Source organism: Hyperolius riggenbachi, chromosome 8 (assembly GCF_040937935.1).
Source record: "Hyperolius riggenbachi isolate aHypRig1 chromosome 8, aHypRig1.pri, whole genome shotgun sequence".
In the NCBI taxonomy this organism is placed as follows: Eukaryota; Metazoa; Chordata; class Amphibia; order Anura; family Hyperoliidae; genus Hyperolius; species Hyperolius riggenbachi.
Window position 1 is genome coordinate 80,765,511 of NC_090653.1, and position 15,743 is coordinate 80,781,253.

Below are 15,743 nucleotides of genomic sequence, written 5' to 3' on the forward strand. Positions count from 1 at the left end.
TAACCACTTCCGGATTCTCGGAGCGTATATACACGCCCCTGAATCCTGAAGTGTTTTCCATGGAAACGGCCGCTCGTATGAGCGGCCGTTCCATGTCAGTTCACGGAGGGTGTCTCCGTGAACACCCTGCGAGCCGATCGGCGGCTCGCAGGGTAAATGTAAACACACGGGGAAGACCTTCCCCGGTGTTTACATGTATACGGCGCTGCAGCGCAGCAGCGCCGTAGAGGAGATCGGTGATCCCCGGCCTCTGATTGGCCGGGGATCACTGGCATCTGATAGGCTAAAGCCTATCCCATCAGGCGCAGGACGGAAATCCGTCCTGCGCCGCTCACAGGGGGAGGGAGAGGGAGGGAAGGGGAAGGAGGCCAGGAAGCACTGCGGAGGGGGGCTTTGAAGAGCCCCCCCCCGCAAGCGCAAGCAGCCAGCGGCGATCAGACCCCCCCAGCAGGACATCCCCCTAGTGGGGAAAAAAGGGGGGAAGTCTGATCGGCCTGGCTGCTAGCTGATCGGTGCTGCGGGCTGGAGAGCCCACGCAGCACCGATCAGCACAAAATAGCGTGGTAGGGAAGTGGTTAATACTCTAATTCCCTATAAACTAAACAAGCCTTGCCCACAGCTCCTTTTGTGCCTTGGCACTGTAGCAAGGGCTTATTGGAGCTTAGTCTGGGCAGGAGGAGGTTACTAGCCCTTGATTTCAGAAGCAGAGGGGAGGAGGGAGGAGGAGATGGGGACTGAATCACACAGGCAAGCTGATAGCATCTCCAGCCCTCAGCCTGTAACAATGTGACAAACAGAACATGGCTGCCCTCATTGTATCACACGAATAAATAATCAAACTTTTGAAGCTGCTTGCAGCTAGATATGCTGTGTAAACATATCTAAACTTTAGATAAGATATATGGACAAGTTACTTGTTATAGTTAGTCTTTCATCTCGGATCTGCTTTAACAGTTCACAAATACTCTCCAAGACTATGGTATCTTCCAAATTTGATAAATAATTATTCCAAATCAGTTTAGACATAGGTTGATTGTTGACAAGCACTCACTACATGAATGGAATTAAGTGAAGTTCTTGAGTGCAGACATGCCAGATTGGACACGCATGAGCCATAGCATAAACAAGAAGTGCATGAATCTTTGTGGGGTATACGTATATGCTCCACACTACATAGAGAAATTATTTTTTTTAAAGAGTCAGGTAGGCAGGGCGTCACTCAATGATTCTCCAGTCCCCCACCACAGCTCAGTTGAAGGCCACTACGCCTGCGAGGCACTGGCATCGTGCATCTTTGGTCACGCTCACCTTGCCGGGAGATGCGCATGCACAGGACTCTCCTGGCGGCGGGAGCGTGGACGACGCACGTGGCCAGGGCTGAGCAGGAGCAGTGGCCATAGACTAGCCAGTCGCTCTAAAACGAAATTGAGCTGCGGCAGGGTGCCGGAGGATCGCTGAGTGACACAGCACAGGGCGGCTGTAGGGATTTGGTAGAAGCCCCAGGCAAGTGAAACTTTTTTCTTACTTCGGTTTAGGGTCACTTTGAGTCAAAAGTCTGCCATGACAGTCAGGGAACTGGGTTTGTTAATAAGGGAATGGAGATGGTTGCTCCTCTCGCTGCAAGTTCCTTTTAATACTGTAAATACTGGAGCAACCACTATCTCCATATTAATTAACATGTATAAATACATCAGAGGGCAATATAATACCTTGGCGGATGAGCTTTTTGTCCCTAGGCCTTCTCAAAGGACTAGAGGACATGATCTGCGCATGGAGGAAAAACGTTTTAGCCATTTATTTAGGAAAGGGTTCTTTACAGTTAGAGTGATTAAGATGTGGAATGCATTGCCACAGGAAGTCGTTATGGCAAACTCTATACCTGCATTTAAAGGGGGCTTAGATGCTTTCCTTGCGTTGAAAGACATCCATGGCTACAATTACTAGGTAATGCCTAATGATGTTGATCCAGAGATTTTATCTGATTGCCATCTGGAGTCGGGAAGGAATTTTTCCCTTTAGGGGCTAATTGGACCATGCCTTGTAAGGGTTTTTTCGCCTTCCTCTGGATCAACAGGGATATGTGAGGGAGCAGGCTGGTGTTGTACTTTATACTGGTTGAACTCGATGGACGTATGTCTTTTTTCAACCAAAATAACTATGTAACTATGTAACTATGATGAAGAAAAATACCTTTCTGTAATCTGGAGGGAATGCTGGATGATGTGTATGCATAACATCCTCAATGGCCAGCAGAATCATTTTGGGAGATTCTAAAGCATTCTTGCTCAGAGCTTTATGAATAAATAGCTGTGACATCACAACAGTGTTCTACTGAAACAAAACCTACCCTCAGGGATGGCGACGCTCATCTTCAGAATGGACAGCAGATTTTCCACATCACTTTTAATGCTCTGAGCAATCCCTGGATACTGGATAGGAAGACAAAAAAAAGATAGAACCTGAGCTGCACAGCTTTTATAAAAAAGGCTTTGCAAGGAATAGTTTACAGATGTGTAAAACAGAGGCGCCAACTAGGATAAAAACCTTTATAGAGAATCTGTATTGTTAAAATCACACAAAAGTAAACATACCAGTGTGTTAGGGGACATCTCCTATTACCCTCTGTCACAATTTCGCCGCTCCCCGCCACATTAAAAGTGGTTAAAAACAGTTTTCAAAAGTTTGTTTATAAACAAACAAAATGGCCACCAAAACAGGAAGTAGGTTGATGTACAGTATGTCCACACATAGAAAATACATCCATACATAATCAGGCTGTATACAGCCTTCCTTTTGAATCTCAAGAGATCATTGTGTGTTTCTTTCCCCCTGCATCTCTCATGCACTGAAGTTTCAGGCTGCTCTTTTCTTCCTGCAAACAGCTTTGCCCTTGTCTGTAATTCCTCACTATGTGAAAGCCCAGCCAGCTCAGAGGACGATTTATCTAGCTTGTAAGAGAGAAGCTGCTCTAATCTAAATAACACACAGGCAGTGTGCATAGAGGGGCCTGGAAGGGGGAGTTCATAGCAGAACCACAACACTGAAGAACTTGGCAGCCTTCCAGACACAGGCTGACAAGAGAGAGATAAGTTGATTTATTACAGAGACTGTGATAGTACAAAGTGCTGCAGTAAGCCAGAACACATTAGAATAGCTTTTGGAACTTGTAGGATGATAAAAAACAGGATGCAATTTTTGTTACGGAGTCTCTTTAAAATCCATTTAAAAAGGGGGAAGTAGGTGGCTCATAGAAAAAAAGAACGGACTATGAGACGTTACTATAAAATCACAGTAACATCTAATAGATACTCCAAAAGTGCAATGCATTTCGCAGGTCACTATCCCGCTTCATCAGGCAATAGATTAGATGATGCAGTGTCGGGTCTGTAGCGTGGCCGAGCACTCAATCTGCTGCCGCTCAAATCCCCGGCAGAGCTAAATACTATTCCCCCTCTGAGCTGTAGAGGGAAGAGTAATTCGGCATCTAGTGATCACTGGATCGCCGAATTACCCTTGTGCGAGGCACGCAGCATAGCACTAGTGCAGTGGTGGCGCCAAGTGCAGGTCCCGAATAAACCTGCTATCTTCTGGATTCTTAGATCAATGTCCTGGCCAAGGTTTTAAATAATCTTCAATAAGTCGTAGTGTCTTATAGCAGGTGATAGATTTTACATCTGTAACACTCAAGAACCACGAGAAATACATAGGGAGTATGATCTGGAACCCCTTATTTAATTATTGCTGGGGGATGATTTTCATTTAATTTCTGTTTTGTTGTTTCAGAGGGTATTTCATTAAGTTTTTTGTTTCATTTTTATAATTTCTGTTATTTATTTTTTACTTAAGTTTTTGACTATTATTTACCATACTTTTCAATATTCTTTATTTATCCTTTCAGCTTTAGCCATTTTTCAATTTTGATGGTATATACCATATGTAATTTTCATACAGTGTTTGTCCCAATGTTGTATTTATGTGTGTTATTTTTGTAGGTTGAGGTTCCACACTTAACTCTGGTATGTGCCAACTATTGCACTGTATAGATTAGTATAACTTATGTTTTGAACATAAGTGATAGACTTCGCCTTCTCTTTCTCCTAGTGTGGAGCCGGCTGGGGCGCCACACTAGGAGATTGTACACTAGCATTGTGTACTACACTAGATTGTGTACTAGCCTGCCTGGCGTTCTATTAAGATCGCCAGGCAGGCTGCGGGAGGGTTTTTTTTTAATAAAAAAAAAACTATTTCATGCAGCCAACTGAAAGTTGGCAGCATGAAAGCCCACTAGAGGGCGCTCCGAAGGCGTTCTTCCGATCGCCTCCGGCGCCCAGAATAAACAAGGAAGGCCGCAATGAGCAGCCTTCCTTGTTTTGCTTACATCGTCGCCATAGCGACGAGCGGAGTGACGTCCTGACGTCAGCCGCCTCCGATCCAGCCCTTAGCGCTGGCCGGAACTTTTTGTTCCGGCTACGCTGGGCTCAGGCGGCTGCAGGGACCCTCTTTCGCCGCTGCTCGCGGCGGATCGCCGCAGAGCGGCGGCGATCAGGCAGCACACGCGGCTGGCAAAGTGCCGGCTGCGTGTGCTGCTTTTTATTTGAGCCAAATCGGCCCAGCAGGGCCTGAGCAGCAGGCTCCGGCGGTACTGGACGAGCTGAGCTCGTCCAGACCGCCCAGCAGGCTAGGATTGTACACTAGCAGGTCCAGGCTTGAATTTAAAGGGACCCTGAGCTCTAAAAATAAATGAAATTGGTACTTACCTGGAACTTCCTCCAGCCCACCGTAGGTTGGGAGGTCCCTCTGCATCATCTTGGCTCCTCTCCCGGTCCCTCTGCTGGCTCCCATTTCCTTAACGGTGACGCTCTTCGTCATTACGCCAGCCGGCGTGACAGTACTGTGCATGCGTGGTTTAAGACACCCGGCTCGGGTGTCGCCGGTGCGATATGCGGCAGAGGGATCGGGAGAGGAGCCAGGAGGACGCCGGGGACCTCCCGACCTACGGTGGGCTGGAGAAAGCCCCAGATGGGTACCAATTTTGTTTATTTTTAGAGGTCAGGGTCCCTTTAATCTGACAGTGCCTCTCTTCAGGCCAGAAACCCACTAGGAGCGATTTTCTGAGCACTTTGCAATTTGAAAACTCTTGCTAATGTAATGCTATGGGTGTGATCCCACTTGAGCGATGTGATTTTATAGAAATCCCCCATAGCATTCCATTAGCAAGAGCTTTTTCAAATCACTAGTGATTAGAAATCGCTCCTAGTGGGTTTCTGGCCTTACTTTCACTACTGATGTCTCATTCTTGGGGTGGTCAATGAGACGCAAACAACAACACCCTCAGATGTTTGTACCAGTTTTGGGATACAGAGATAAAAGAAGGTCCTCTCAACCTCAACAGGTTACAGTTCACTGAGAAATTGCAAGGTGCAGTTAAGGAATTTGACTTATCTAACACTTGGATTTAAGTTCTGGGCACCACATTACAGGAAAGATATTGCAGTTTTAGAGCAGGTGCAGAGACGAGCAACAAAATGAATATGAGGGATGGAAGGTCTCACTTACCAAGAAAGGTTAGATAAACTGGTTTTATTTAGTCTAGAGAAAAGACGCCTTAGAGGGGATCTAATTAACATGTATAAATACATCAGAGGGCAATATAAAAGCGTGGCAGATGAGCTTTTTGTCCCTAGGCCTTTACAAAGGACTAGAAGACATGATCTGCACATGGTGGAAAAACATTTTAGCCATTTATTTAGGAAAGGGTTCTTTACAATAAGAGTGATTAAGATGTGGAATGCATTGACCAGAGGCGTATCTAGAGGGGTGCAGACATGGCTCGTGCCATGGGCACCACAGCAACATGGGCGCCATGCCTGCTCCTGAGCTGCGCCCCATGCCTCCCTGTCACTCAGTTTACTTCTGTTATCTGGGGAACATTGCTACTTAATCTATGTATGTAGGGTGCACTTGGCTTAGTGTTAGAAAAGAGGACAGAGAGGAAATAAGAGATATTTCCAAAACTTCAGCAATATTCCGAGCCAAGAAATATAGGCAACCAAAACCCATGTACAGTACTCGAGAAAGGATGCAGTTTTTAGAGGGGAAGGGGGCTCTGACCGGGAGAGGGGGGGCACATTTTCATTGTTTGCCATAGGCTCTATATTACCCAGGTACGCCCCTGGCATTGACATATGAAGTAGTTATGGCAAATTCTATATCTGCATTTAAAGGAGGACTAAATGCTTTCCTTGTGATGAAAGGCATCCATGGCTATAATTACTAGGTAACGCCCAGTTGATCCAGGGATTTTATCTTATGGCCATCTGGAGTCGGGAAGGAATTTTTTCCCTTTTGGGGCTAATTGGACCATGCCTTGTAAAGGGTTGTTTAGCCTTCCTCTGGATCAAGATATGTGAGGAAATATGTGAGGGAGCAGGCTGCTGTTGTACTTTGTTTTCTGGTTGAACTCGATGGACGTATGTCTTTTTTCAACCCAAATAACTATGTAACTTGTTTATCTAAAAGTATAAATCAGAGTTCTAATAACAAATGTTAAGGTCGAAACTGAATAAGCCTGTGAAAACAGTAAAAAATGACCTCACCTGGATCTTCATGGCCACCTCTCGACCATCTAGCAGCCTGGCAAGGTGTACCTGGCCAATAGAAGCTGCAGCAAAAGGCTTCTCTTCAAAGTAAGCAAGTTTGTCTCTCCAACCAGGTCCCAACTCCTCATCCAGTACTTTCTGTGGACACAAGAACATAAACAGCCAATTCAGTCATCTGGTGACTGTTAACCTACATCAAAATCAGACCGGGCTCCCAAATACTGACCGACATTTGCCAGGATGGCATATAATCCGCACTCTGCCTCACCCTCTCAAATATCTTCTGTAGCTGAGGACTAATAAAGCTGTTATCTGTAGGTACAAAAAGGCAGAGTTAGAAAACTTGCACAGGCATTTCACTACCAAATCGTACAGAGATAAACCTAAAGTGCCGTAGACATGCAAGATAAAACTCGGCTGAAGTGGCTACAAACTATCTCCTCTGTCGAGAATCTAGTGTGCGTGTATCCGCCACCCCCAATGACTCAAACAACAATCTACCAATCACTGCCTGAGAGCACCGCTCTTTACATTTACCCTGTCCGCCGCATGACATCACTTACGCGCTGCCTCCGTCGCCACTCCCCCCCCACCTCGAATAGCAACATAGGCTAGCGAAGCCTCTATAGTTTTGACCTTGCACTGTCACCTGAGGGATTGAGTAATAACCCCTTGCTGGCGACATTCCTCAAAAGGATTATGAAGATTGGAACAGACAGATGAGTAGTTCAGCTTTCATTGAAGTGTACCAGAGAGGGGCCCCGCCATAATACATACCTAGGGGTTCCTACAGCACCCTCCGGCCTAATTTCTCCCACGGCGTCCTCTTCTCGCTCTCCCTTTCTCCGCAATTGGCCCTGGACAGTCCTTCGGCCCAGGGGCCAACTGCGCATGCACGGCACGGCCGCGCACTCCTGTTGCCTTGAGCATTCTGCACTTGCGCAGAACACACCTGGCAATGGAAGTGAGACAGAGAAGCACACCTGGCCTTACTGCGCCTGCGCCAGTTGCAGGCGAACAGAGAGCAAAAAAAGGACACAGTGGGATCGATCAGGCTGGAGGGGCCTGGAGGAAGCCCCAGGTCGGTTTATTTTATGGCTGGAGGCCCATTTCTGGTACTCTTTAAAGCATGTTTGTGGCACAATATGCACATTGCTCCAAGAGCTGTTGCCAAGCAAAAAAATTCTTGATAGCATAAATGGCTGGGCAAACAATTGCACAGGCAATAAGGAAAATTGGCACAGACACAATCTGATAAGCTTTATGCCATTCTATGTGCTGCACCACTAGCGTCGTAAGGGGGGTGCGACCCACACAGGGTGGGGTGATAGATTGGCAGAGCAGGGGTGATGTCTGCCATGGGGGCCAGCAGGCAGTTCAGTGCTGCTTTGTGCATTTACTTAATGTGTGTGCACTTTTGCCCGCTGCTGCTAAGTTCCGAGCCCGGCCCTCTGCTTGTTTACATTGGGTAGCGTGCATCACGCACCCGGCTCTGCTGCCTCAGTGCCTCCACTGGGACCTCACGCTGGGTCGCAGAGAATAGCGCCGCCCTCCAAGTCTAGCATCTGCGGCACATGATGTGCCCACAGGGCGCTCTAATTGGCGAAGCATCGGCTGCCTGCAGTGTCACTCACAGGCAACTTTGTACTGGCTGCCTAACCTGTGAGTGACCTGGTGTGTGTGTGAGAGTGCCGTGGATCCTTGCTGGCTGCCCGCTCAGTGAACATAACACACTAGATGCCACATTGAGGGATGTCCACTTCAGCAGGAGCAGGTTATATTATCAATGTGAGTGTTTTTTTTTGTTTTTTCTTTTTAACCACCTCATCACCTTTTTTTTTTGCCACCTCATCACCTCATCTGGCTATTTGTCCCACCCAGTGTCACCCTCCTTCTGTACCCTGCCCAGTGTTACGCACTACTTCCCACCCTGTGGCACCCTCCCCCGGACCCCTACCCAGTGTCACCAACCTCCTGCACAGTGTCCCCCTCCACATGTACCCTGCCCAGTGTCACACACTACCTCCCCCCCTAGTGTCACCTTACCCACAGACCCCATCCAGTGTCACCTACTTCCTGCCTAGTGTCACCCTCACCATGTACCCCACCCAGCATCACCCACTTCCCGCCCAGTGTCACCCTCACCATGTACCCCACCCAGCATCACCCACTTCCCGCCCAGTGTCACCCTCACCACGTACCCCACCCAATGTCACCAACTTCCCGCCCAGTGTCACCCACTTCCCACCCACTGTCACCCTCACCACGTACCCCACCCGGTGTCATCCACTTCCCGCCCAGTGTCACCCTCACTACGTACCTCACCCAGTGTCACCCACTTCCCACACAATGTAATCCTTCCCTCATGTACTGCCCTGTCTCACCTACCTCCCGCCCAGTGTCACCATCCGCACGTACCTTGCCCTGTTTCCAGGGCTGTAGAGTTGGTACAAAAATCACTCGACCCCAACTCCGACTCCTCAGTTTATGAAACCTCCAACTCTGACTTCACAGCCCACGCAGGGCTATGGAGTGGGTACAAAAATCATCCGACTTCGACTCCTCTGTTTATGCAACCACCGACTCCATCTCCACAACCCTGCCTGTGTCACAGACCTTCCACCCATTGTTACCCTCCTCACGGACCCCACCCAGTGTTACCAACTTCCCACCCAGTGTCCCACTCCCCACAAACCCCACCCAGTGTTGCCCTTCCCACCCAGTGTCACCCCCCCTAATCAGCGTCACCCTCCTCCCATCACCCTCCCCACCAATTGTCACCTTCCCAGCAGCATCCAGTGTCCACAGCATCCACTATCCCACCCATTGTTGGAGGTATTGCTGCATTTCACATGTAGAAGGCAACGGTTGCTGCATTTCATGTGTGGGAAATAACATTTGTCTCATTGCATGTGTCCGAGATAACGTTTGCCTCATTTCATTGCCAGAAGTATCTTTGCTGCATTTCATGCGTCAGAGGTAGAGTTTGCCTCATTGCACGTGTCCGAAGTAGCGTTTGCCTCATTGCACGTGTCGGAGGTAGCGTTTGCCTCACTGCACGTGTCGGAGGTAGCGTTTGCCTCACTGCACGTGTCGGAGGTAGCGTTTGCCTCACTGCACGTGTCGGAGGTAGCGTTTGCCTCACTGCACGTGTCGGAGGTAGCGTTTGCCTCACTGCACGTGTCGGAGGTAGCGTTTGCCTCACTGCACGTGTCGGAGGTAGCGTTTGCCTCACTGCACGTGTCGGAGGTAGCGTTTGCCTCACTGCACGTGTCGGAGGTAGCGTTTGCCTCACTGCACGTGTCGGAGGTAGCGTTTGCCTCACTGCACGTGTCGGAGGTAGCGTTTGCCTCACTGCACGTGTCGGAGGTAGCGTTTGCCTCACTGCACGTGTCGGAGGTAGCGTTTGCCTCACTGCACGTGTCGGAGGTAGCGTTTGCCTCACTGCACGTGTCGGAGGTAGCGTTTGCCTCACTGCACGTGTCGGAGGTAGCGTTTGCCTCACTGCACGTGTCGGAGGTAGCGTTTGCCTCACTGCACGTGTCGGAGGTAGCGTTTGCCTCACTGCACGTGTCGGAGGTAGCGTTTGCCTCACTGCACGTGTCGGAGGTAGCGTTTGCCTCACTGCACGTGTCGGAGGTAGCGTTTGCCTCATTGCACGTGTCGGAGGTAGCGTTTGCCTCACTGCATGTGTCGGAGGTAGCGTTTGCCTCAATGCTTTTCTCAGAGGTACTGTTTGCTGCATTTATTATTTGATGGCCATAGTCCCTGCATTTGTTACTTTGGGGTTATTGTTGCAGAATTTGGCATTTGGGGGCTCATGATTACTAAATGTTATGCTAATAACCAAAAGAAATATAAATGACAGAAAAATGTATATATTTTGCTGGCCACTTTATGAGGTACATCTTTCTAATACTGAGTTTGACCCCTTTAAAACTGCCTTTTTCTTCATGGCATTACTCAAGAGATTTTGGTCCACATTGACATGATAGCATCAAACATTTTCTGCAGATTTATAGTCTGCACATCCGTGATGGGAATCTTCCGTTTCACCACAACATGGTGGAGACACTGCTTTCTTATGTGTGTGGGGAACATCGTCCAACTATCTTTAGGGTAATTTTGTTGTGTATTGGGAACAAACTTGGGGCTCTGCCGAAGGGCTCGTTTCCATAGCAACGCAGTTGGCCATGCGTGAGCGAGTCTCTGTGCTGCATCACGTGATTCTCTGAGGCAGTGCTTGCATTATAATTGCGCAAAAAAAGTGGGATCAGCGCATCACCAGGCCGCCTCTGAATGGCCTCAGCTCAGAGATGCGCTGAGCCCCCCCAGAAACTGCAAACGCACCTTGAACCCAAACAGAGGCTCTGCATATACACCAAAGGAAAACTATTAAGTGGGAGCAGCTGACCAGAAATAAATCAATCAAACATAGCAAAGAAATGAACAGCGCTACTTAAAAACAGATGAGTGCTTACCTGCAAAAAAGTGCACACCCCACTCATGGGATTCAAATACACAATGAGCATACACATGACCTGTCTACCACTTGGAGGATGTTAGTTTCACTAACAATTTGCAATTTGTTAGGTACTCGTCCCTCCCACTGTCGAAGAAGTCTTTCCTCCATGGGAGGGGACCTAACACTAACTAAATTCTACCTATGCATATGCATAGCCTGGGCGCGCTACCAGTAAAATTGAGAATTGCGCAAAAAAAGTGGGATCAGCGCATCACCAGGCCGCCTCTGAGTGGGGTGTGCACTTTTTTGCAGGTAAGCACTCATCTGTTTTTAAGTAGCGCTGTTCATTTCTTTGCTATGTTTGATTGATTTATTTCTGGTCAGCTGCTCCCACTTAATAGTTTTCCTTTGGTGTATATGCAGAGCCTCTGTTTGGGTTCAAGGTGCGTTTGCAGTTTCTGGGGGGGCTCAGCGCATCTCTGAGCTCAGGCCATTCAGAGGCGGCCTGGTGATGCGCTGATCCCACTTTTTTTGCGCAATTCTCAATTTTACTGGTAGCGCGCCCAGGCTATGCATATGCATAGGTAGAATTTAGTTAGTGTTAGGTCCCCTCCCATGGAGGAAAGACTTCTTCGACAGTGGGAGGGACGAGTACCTAACAAATTGCAAATTGTTAGTGAAACTAACATCCTCCAAGTGGTAGACAGGTCATGTGGATGCTCATTGTGTATTTGAATCCCATGAGTGGGGTTTGCACTTTTTTGCAGGTAAGCACTCATCTGTTTTTAAGTAGCGCTGTTCATTTCTTTGCTATGTTTGCTTGCATTATAATGAATGGGATCGCGGGTGCATTCACTCCAAAATGCTTGCAACCATAAGCTGCGATTCAGTGGTGAATTGCAGTGCATGTATGGTAACATCAGACAGTGCAGTCTATGCACCCTGTGATCGTGTTTCCATAAGCATGGCTAGACGCGTGCATATGAAAATGAGCCCTTAGAATTAGATCATTACGTCGCAGCTCCGCCCACATCATGTCATGGCTACACTCTTTTTTTATTTTTCTTGCAGTGGTGTGCTTCGTGCACCGCACTCACTCCTTTCCTTTTTATTGGGGGGGGGGTCGGTAAATTATCCGCAGCGGGTGTCAAATACCCTAGCTACGCCACTGTGCTGCACTGACAGCTTTGCACTTGAACAATGAAGAGAAAGGTTCAGGACCTGATCCCCCTGGTCAACATCGCTGGGTGTAGCTGACAATGCATAATGTTGCTATGCAGAAGGGCGCCGAGAGAGAGACGACAAGCGGCGCATGCATAACGTCACATGGCAGGTGGTGAAGCGGTGCGAACAACGGGATTGGTGTCACTGGTGAGTAGATCTGCCCAGCAGATCGCTCGTCGGTTGGGGGTCACCGGCTGCCGTACACACGCCTCATTATTGGCTGAGGCGGTCTGTTGGGTCTTGGAAAGAATGTCTTAAGTCAAAGCAGCCCACGGGTCCAAAAAGTTTGGGGACCCCCTGCAGTATCTAACTTTTTATTTTTAAATAACGAGTTTGCTATAAGACCTCTCCTTGTGTGCACATAAAGAACACAACGTTTTACGGCTTTACGCAAACCTACATAGTTTGTTATGAAAATATTCTCTCGTTATAAAAGCAATACCTACTTACTGTATAATAACAAGCATTGTAGGTGCTGCAATGTACAACACAACTTACGCTAATTTTTTTTAATGCATTATACAGACTGCACCCACTACTCTTTACGTGCATTCTACCAAGGTTTTGTAGTGTTGGAGTATACCAAGTGGTATGTAGACCAGCAACGCTTAGTTCTTCCTACTTTGGGTGTCATCTGGCCACACCCAACTGACCCACCCACAAGCTGAATGAAGAGAGAAAAAGAAACAAGCTGTATTGTAGTGAGAAGTACATTTGGCCCATGAAACCAATATTCTGTCCACCGCTCCCTCGGAATTAAACACCATGAGTAAGCAGATGTTGTTAATTAACTTATCACACCTGATAAAAGGACTCATTTGGTTGACCGTAGCTTTATGAAGTAGTGGTTATGTAGAGTCATGAAATCCTTGGTAAGCGAGAAAAAGATGTGGCATTGGGAGCAGGCAATACATCTATGAACAGTTCTGCAGTACCGTCTCTGCATAGCAGATGAGCATTGCCTCACATATTCACTTTACCTCCATTCCCTAATCCCTCTCGTGTTACCTTGTATGCTCAGCATCTGACCAAGCTTCAGTGCAGCCCCTCGTACTTTACACAGAGTGTCCACAATCTTCTCTGCATTTGCATCGCTCAGGAAGGCGTTGCTCTCAAGCACAGCATCGCTCTCTAGGAAAAAAAAAAAAAAAAAAAATTATTTGATCACAAAAGTGAGACAATTTTATACATCACTTTCCCACAACAATGCAGTCCAAGTCTATCAGTTCAACATATGGACTTACAATACAATAACATTTCTATAGCGCTTTTCTCCCATAGAGGAAGCACTCCTGAGTCGAGTGCGAAACAGCTGTAGATCATCTTTACTCTGCTTGTCCCCTCTCTCCTGGCTGACTACTGCTGTGTCTGCATGCATTGCATTTTAATGGATTTTTGAATAAAGGTCTGGTTTTACTGGATGTGCCCAGCCGCTTGGATCTCTACAGTATTTCTTTTCTCCCATAGGACTCAAAGCGCTTAGGCTCTCCCAGATTCAGGAATTGGTAGTAGGATGAAGTATTCACACAACAAAAGATATATTTCTGCAAATGCCAAACTGAACAGGTGGGTTTCAGTCTGGATTTAAACACGTCCAGGGATGGAGCTGTCCTGATCTGCTGGGGTAAGGAGTTCCAAAACGTAGGAGCAGCATGACAGAGGGCTGTGGGACCAAAAGTTTCCATGTGGACTCTGGGTATGACTAGAATATTAGAACCTGTTGATCTGAGATTGCAGGGATTGCTATGCAGCTGTAACATTTCTTTCATGTATCCAGGGCCCAGATTAGTGATTTAAATGTCAGTAGGCCGATCTTGAATAGGACCCTCCATTTTATAGGTAGCCAGTGAAGGGAGTGCAGGACTGGTGTTATGTGGCAGTGACGGGGTTGGTTAACAGTCTGGCAGCAGTATTCTGTATCAGCTGTAGGCGGTACAAGTCCTTTTTTGGAAGGCCAGTGTAGAGAGCATTGCAGTAGTCCAGTCGGGATGTAATGAAGGCATGAACTAAGGTTGGCAGATCTTCTGGGGGGATGAGGTGCTTAATTTTTGCAATATTCTTCAGGTGAAAATAGGATGATTTCACCACAGCAGAGATGTGAGTTCTGAAATTGAAATCCCCATCAATTAGAACTCTCAGGCTACGAACATGATCAGAGCTTTGTAGATCCGTGCCTCCTATTCCCAATGGTGAAGACTGCAAGTTAAGTTGTTTTGTTGTCATGCGCTGCCCTCCGATCAGAAGGACTTCAGTTTTGTCTGCATTTAGTTTCAGACAGTTGTCACTCTTGGACCACAACTGACAACTACAGTATAAGAATACGTCCATGGAAGCCTTTGGAGTCACAAACTTTCAGATATTGCTTGACATTATGACTTTGAAGAACATTCAGATCCGTACTGGTGTGTGTAAGTATTCTAGCTGTTCAGTAGTAAAAAGGTTTAACCACTTGAGGACTGTGGTGTTAAACCCCAACCCCCCCCCCCCCCCCCCCAAGCCATTTTTACTTAATTGGGCCACTGCAGCTTTAAGGCAAAGCTGCAGGGCCGCACAACACAGCACACAAGTGATTCCCCCCTCCTTTTCTCCCCATCAACAGAGCTCTCTGTTGGTGGGGTCTGATCGGCCCCACATTGTTTTTTTTATTTTGTTATAAATATTTATGTCTTATTTTTAAATACATTTTACTTTTTTTTTTTTTTTTTTTTTTTAACTTCATACTCCCTCCTTCCCTCTCCCCTGCCGGCCAATCACGCAATCAGCTGTCATAGGCTTCTGCCTATGAGAGCCGATCGCTCTCTTGTCTCCCAGGGGGACAGCCGATCGCAGCGCTGTACAAAGTAATTAGACGGCGAAACAGCCGCCTAACAGTCTCCCGAGCGGCAAGACTGAAGGCGGGACAGAGTTCCGCCCCGCCAAGCAGAAGATGCGCACGCAATCTCCTGCTAGCCCCATAGAAGACCGTTCATGCCAATGGGCGTGGAGCGGTCCTGGGGCTAGTCGGCAAGTAGTTAAACTGCTAGCGTTCAAAAATAGAGAGTTTTTGAAAGGGTCAGACTGTTAACCAACCAGGCCCGTCACTGCCACATAACACCAGTCCTGCACACCCTTCATTGGGTACTTATAAAATGGAGGATCCTATTCAAGATCGGCCTTCTGACATTTAAATCACAACATAATCTGGGCCCTGAAAATATGAAAGAAATGTTGCAGCTGCGCAGCAATCCCTGCAATCTCAGATCCACAGGTTCTAATAATCTAATCATCCCCAGAGTCCACCTGGAAACTTTTGGTCCCAGGGCCTTCTGTCATGCCCTCTCCTACATTATGGAACTCCTTACCTCAGCAGATCAGGACAGCTCCATCTCTGGACGTGTTTAAATCCAGACTGAAAACGCACCTGTTCAGTTTGGCATTTGCTGAAATATAATTTTTGTTGTGTTAATACTTCATCC

General features: G+C 47.5%; 1 protein-coding gene across 1 annotated transcript in view; it reads right to left on the minus strand.

Moving 5' to 3' along the window:
- The window catches only part of COQ8B (coenzyme Q8B), a 90,258-nt gene that overhangs the window by 58,326 nt on the left and 16,189 nt on the right, over nucleotides 1-15,743 (minus strand). Inside the window, exons 6-9 of the mRNA XM_068250785.1 lie at nucleotides 13,297-13,419; nucleotides 6,826-6,911; nucleotides 6,597-6,737; nucleotides 2,348-2,429 (exon numbers count right to left, since the gene is read on the minus strand). Of these exons, the coding sequence (XP_068106886.1) occupies nucleotides 2,348-2,429; nucleotides 6,597-6,737; nucleotides 6,826-6,911; nucleotides 13,297-13,419 (432 nt within the window). The remainder of the gene's footprint in view (nucleotides 1-2,347; nucleotides 2,430-6,596; nucleotides 6,738-6,825; nucleotides 6,912-13,296; nucleotides 13,420-15,743) is intronic.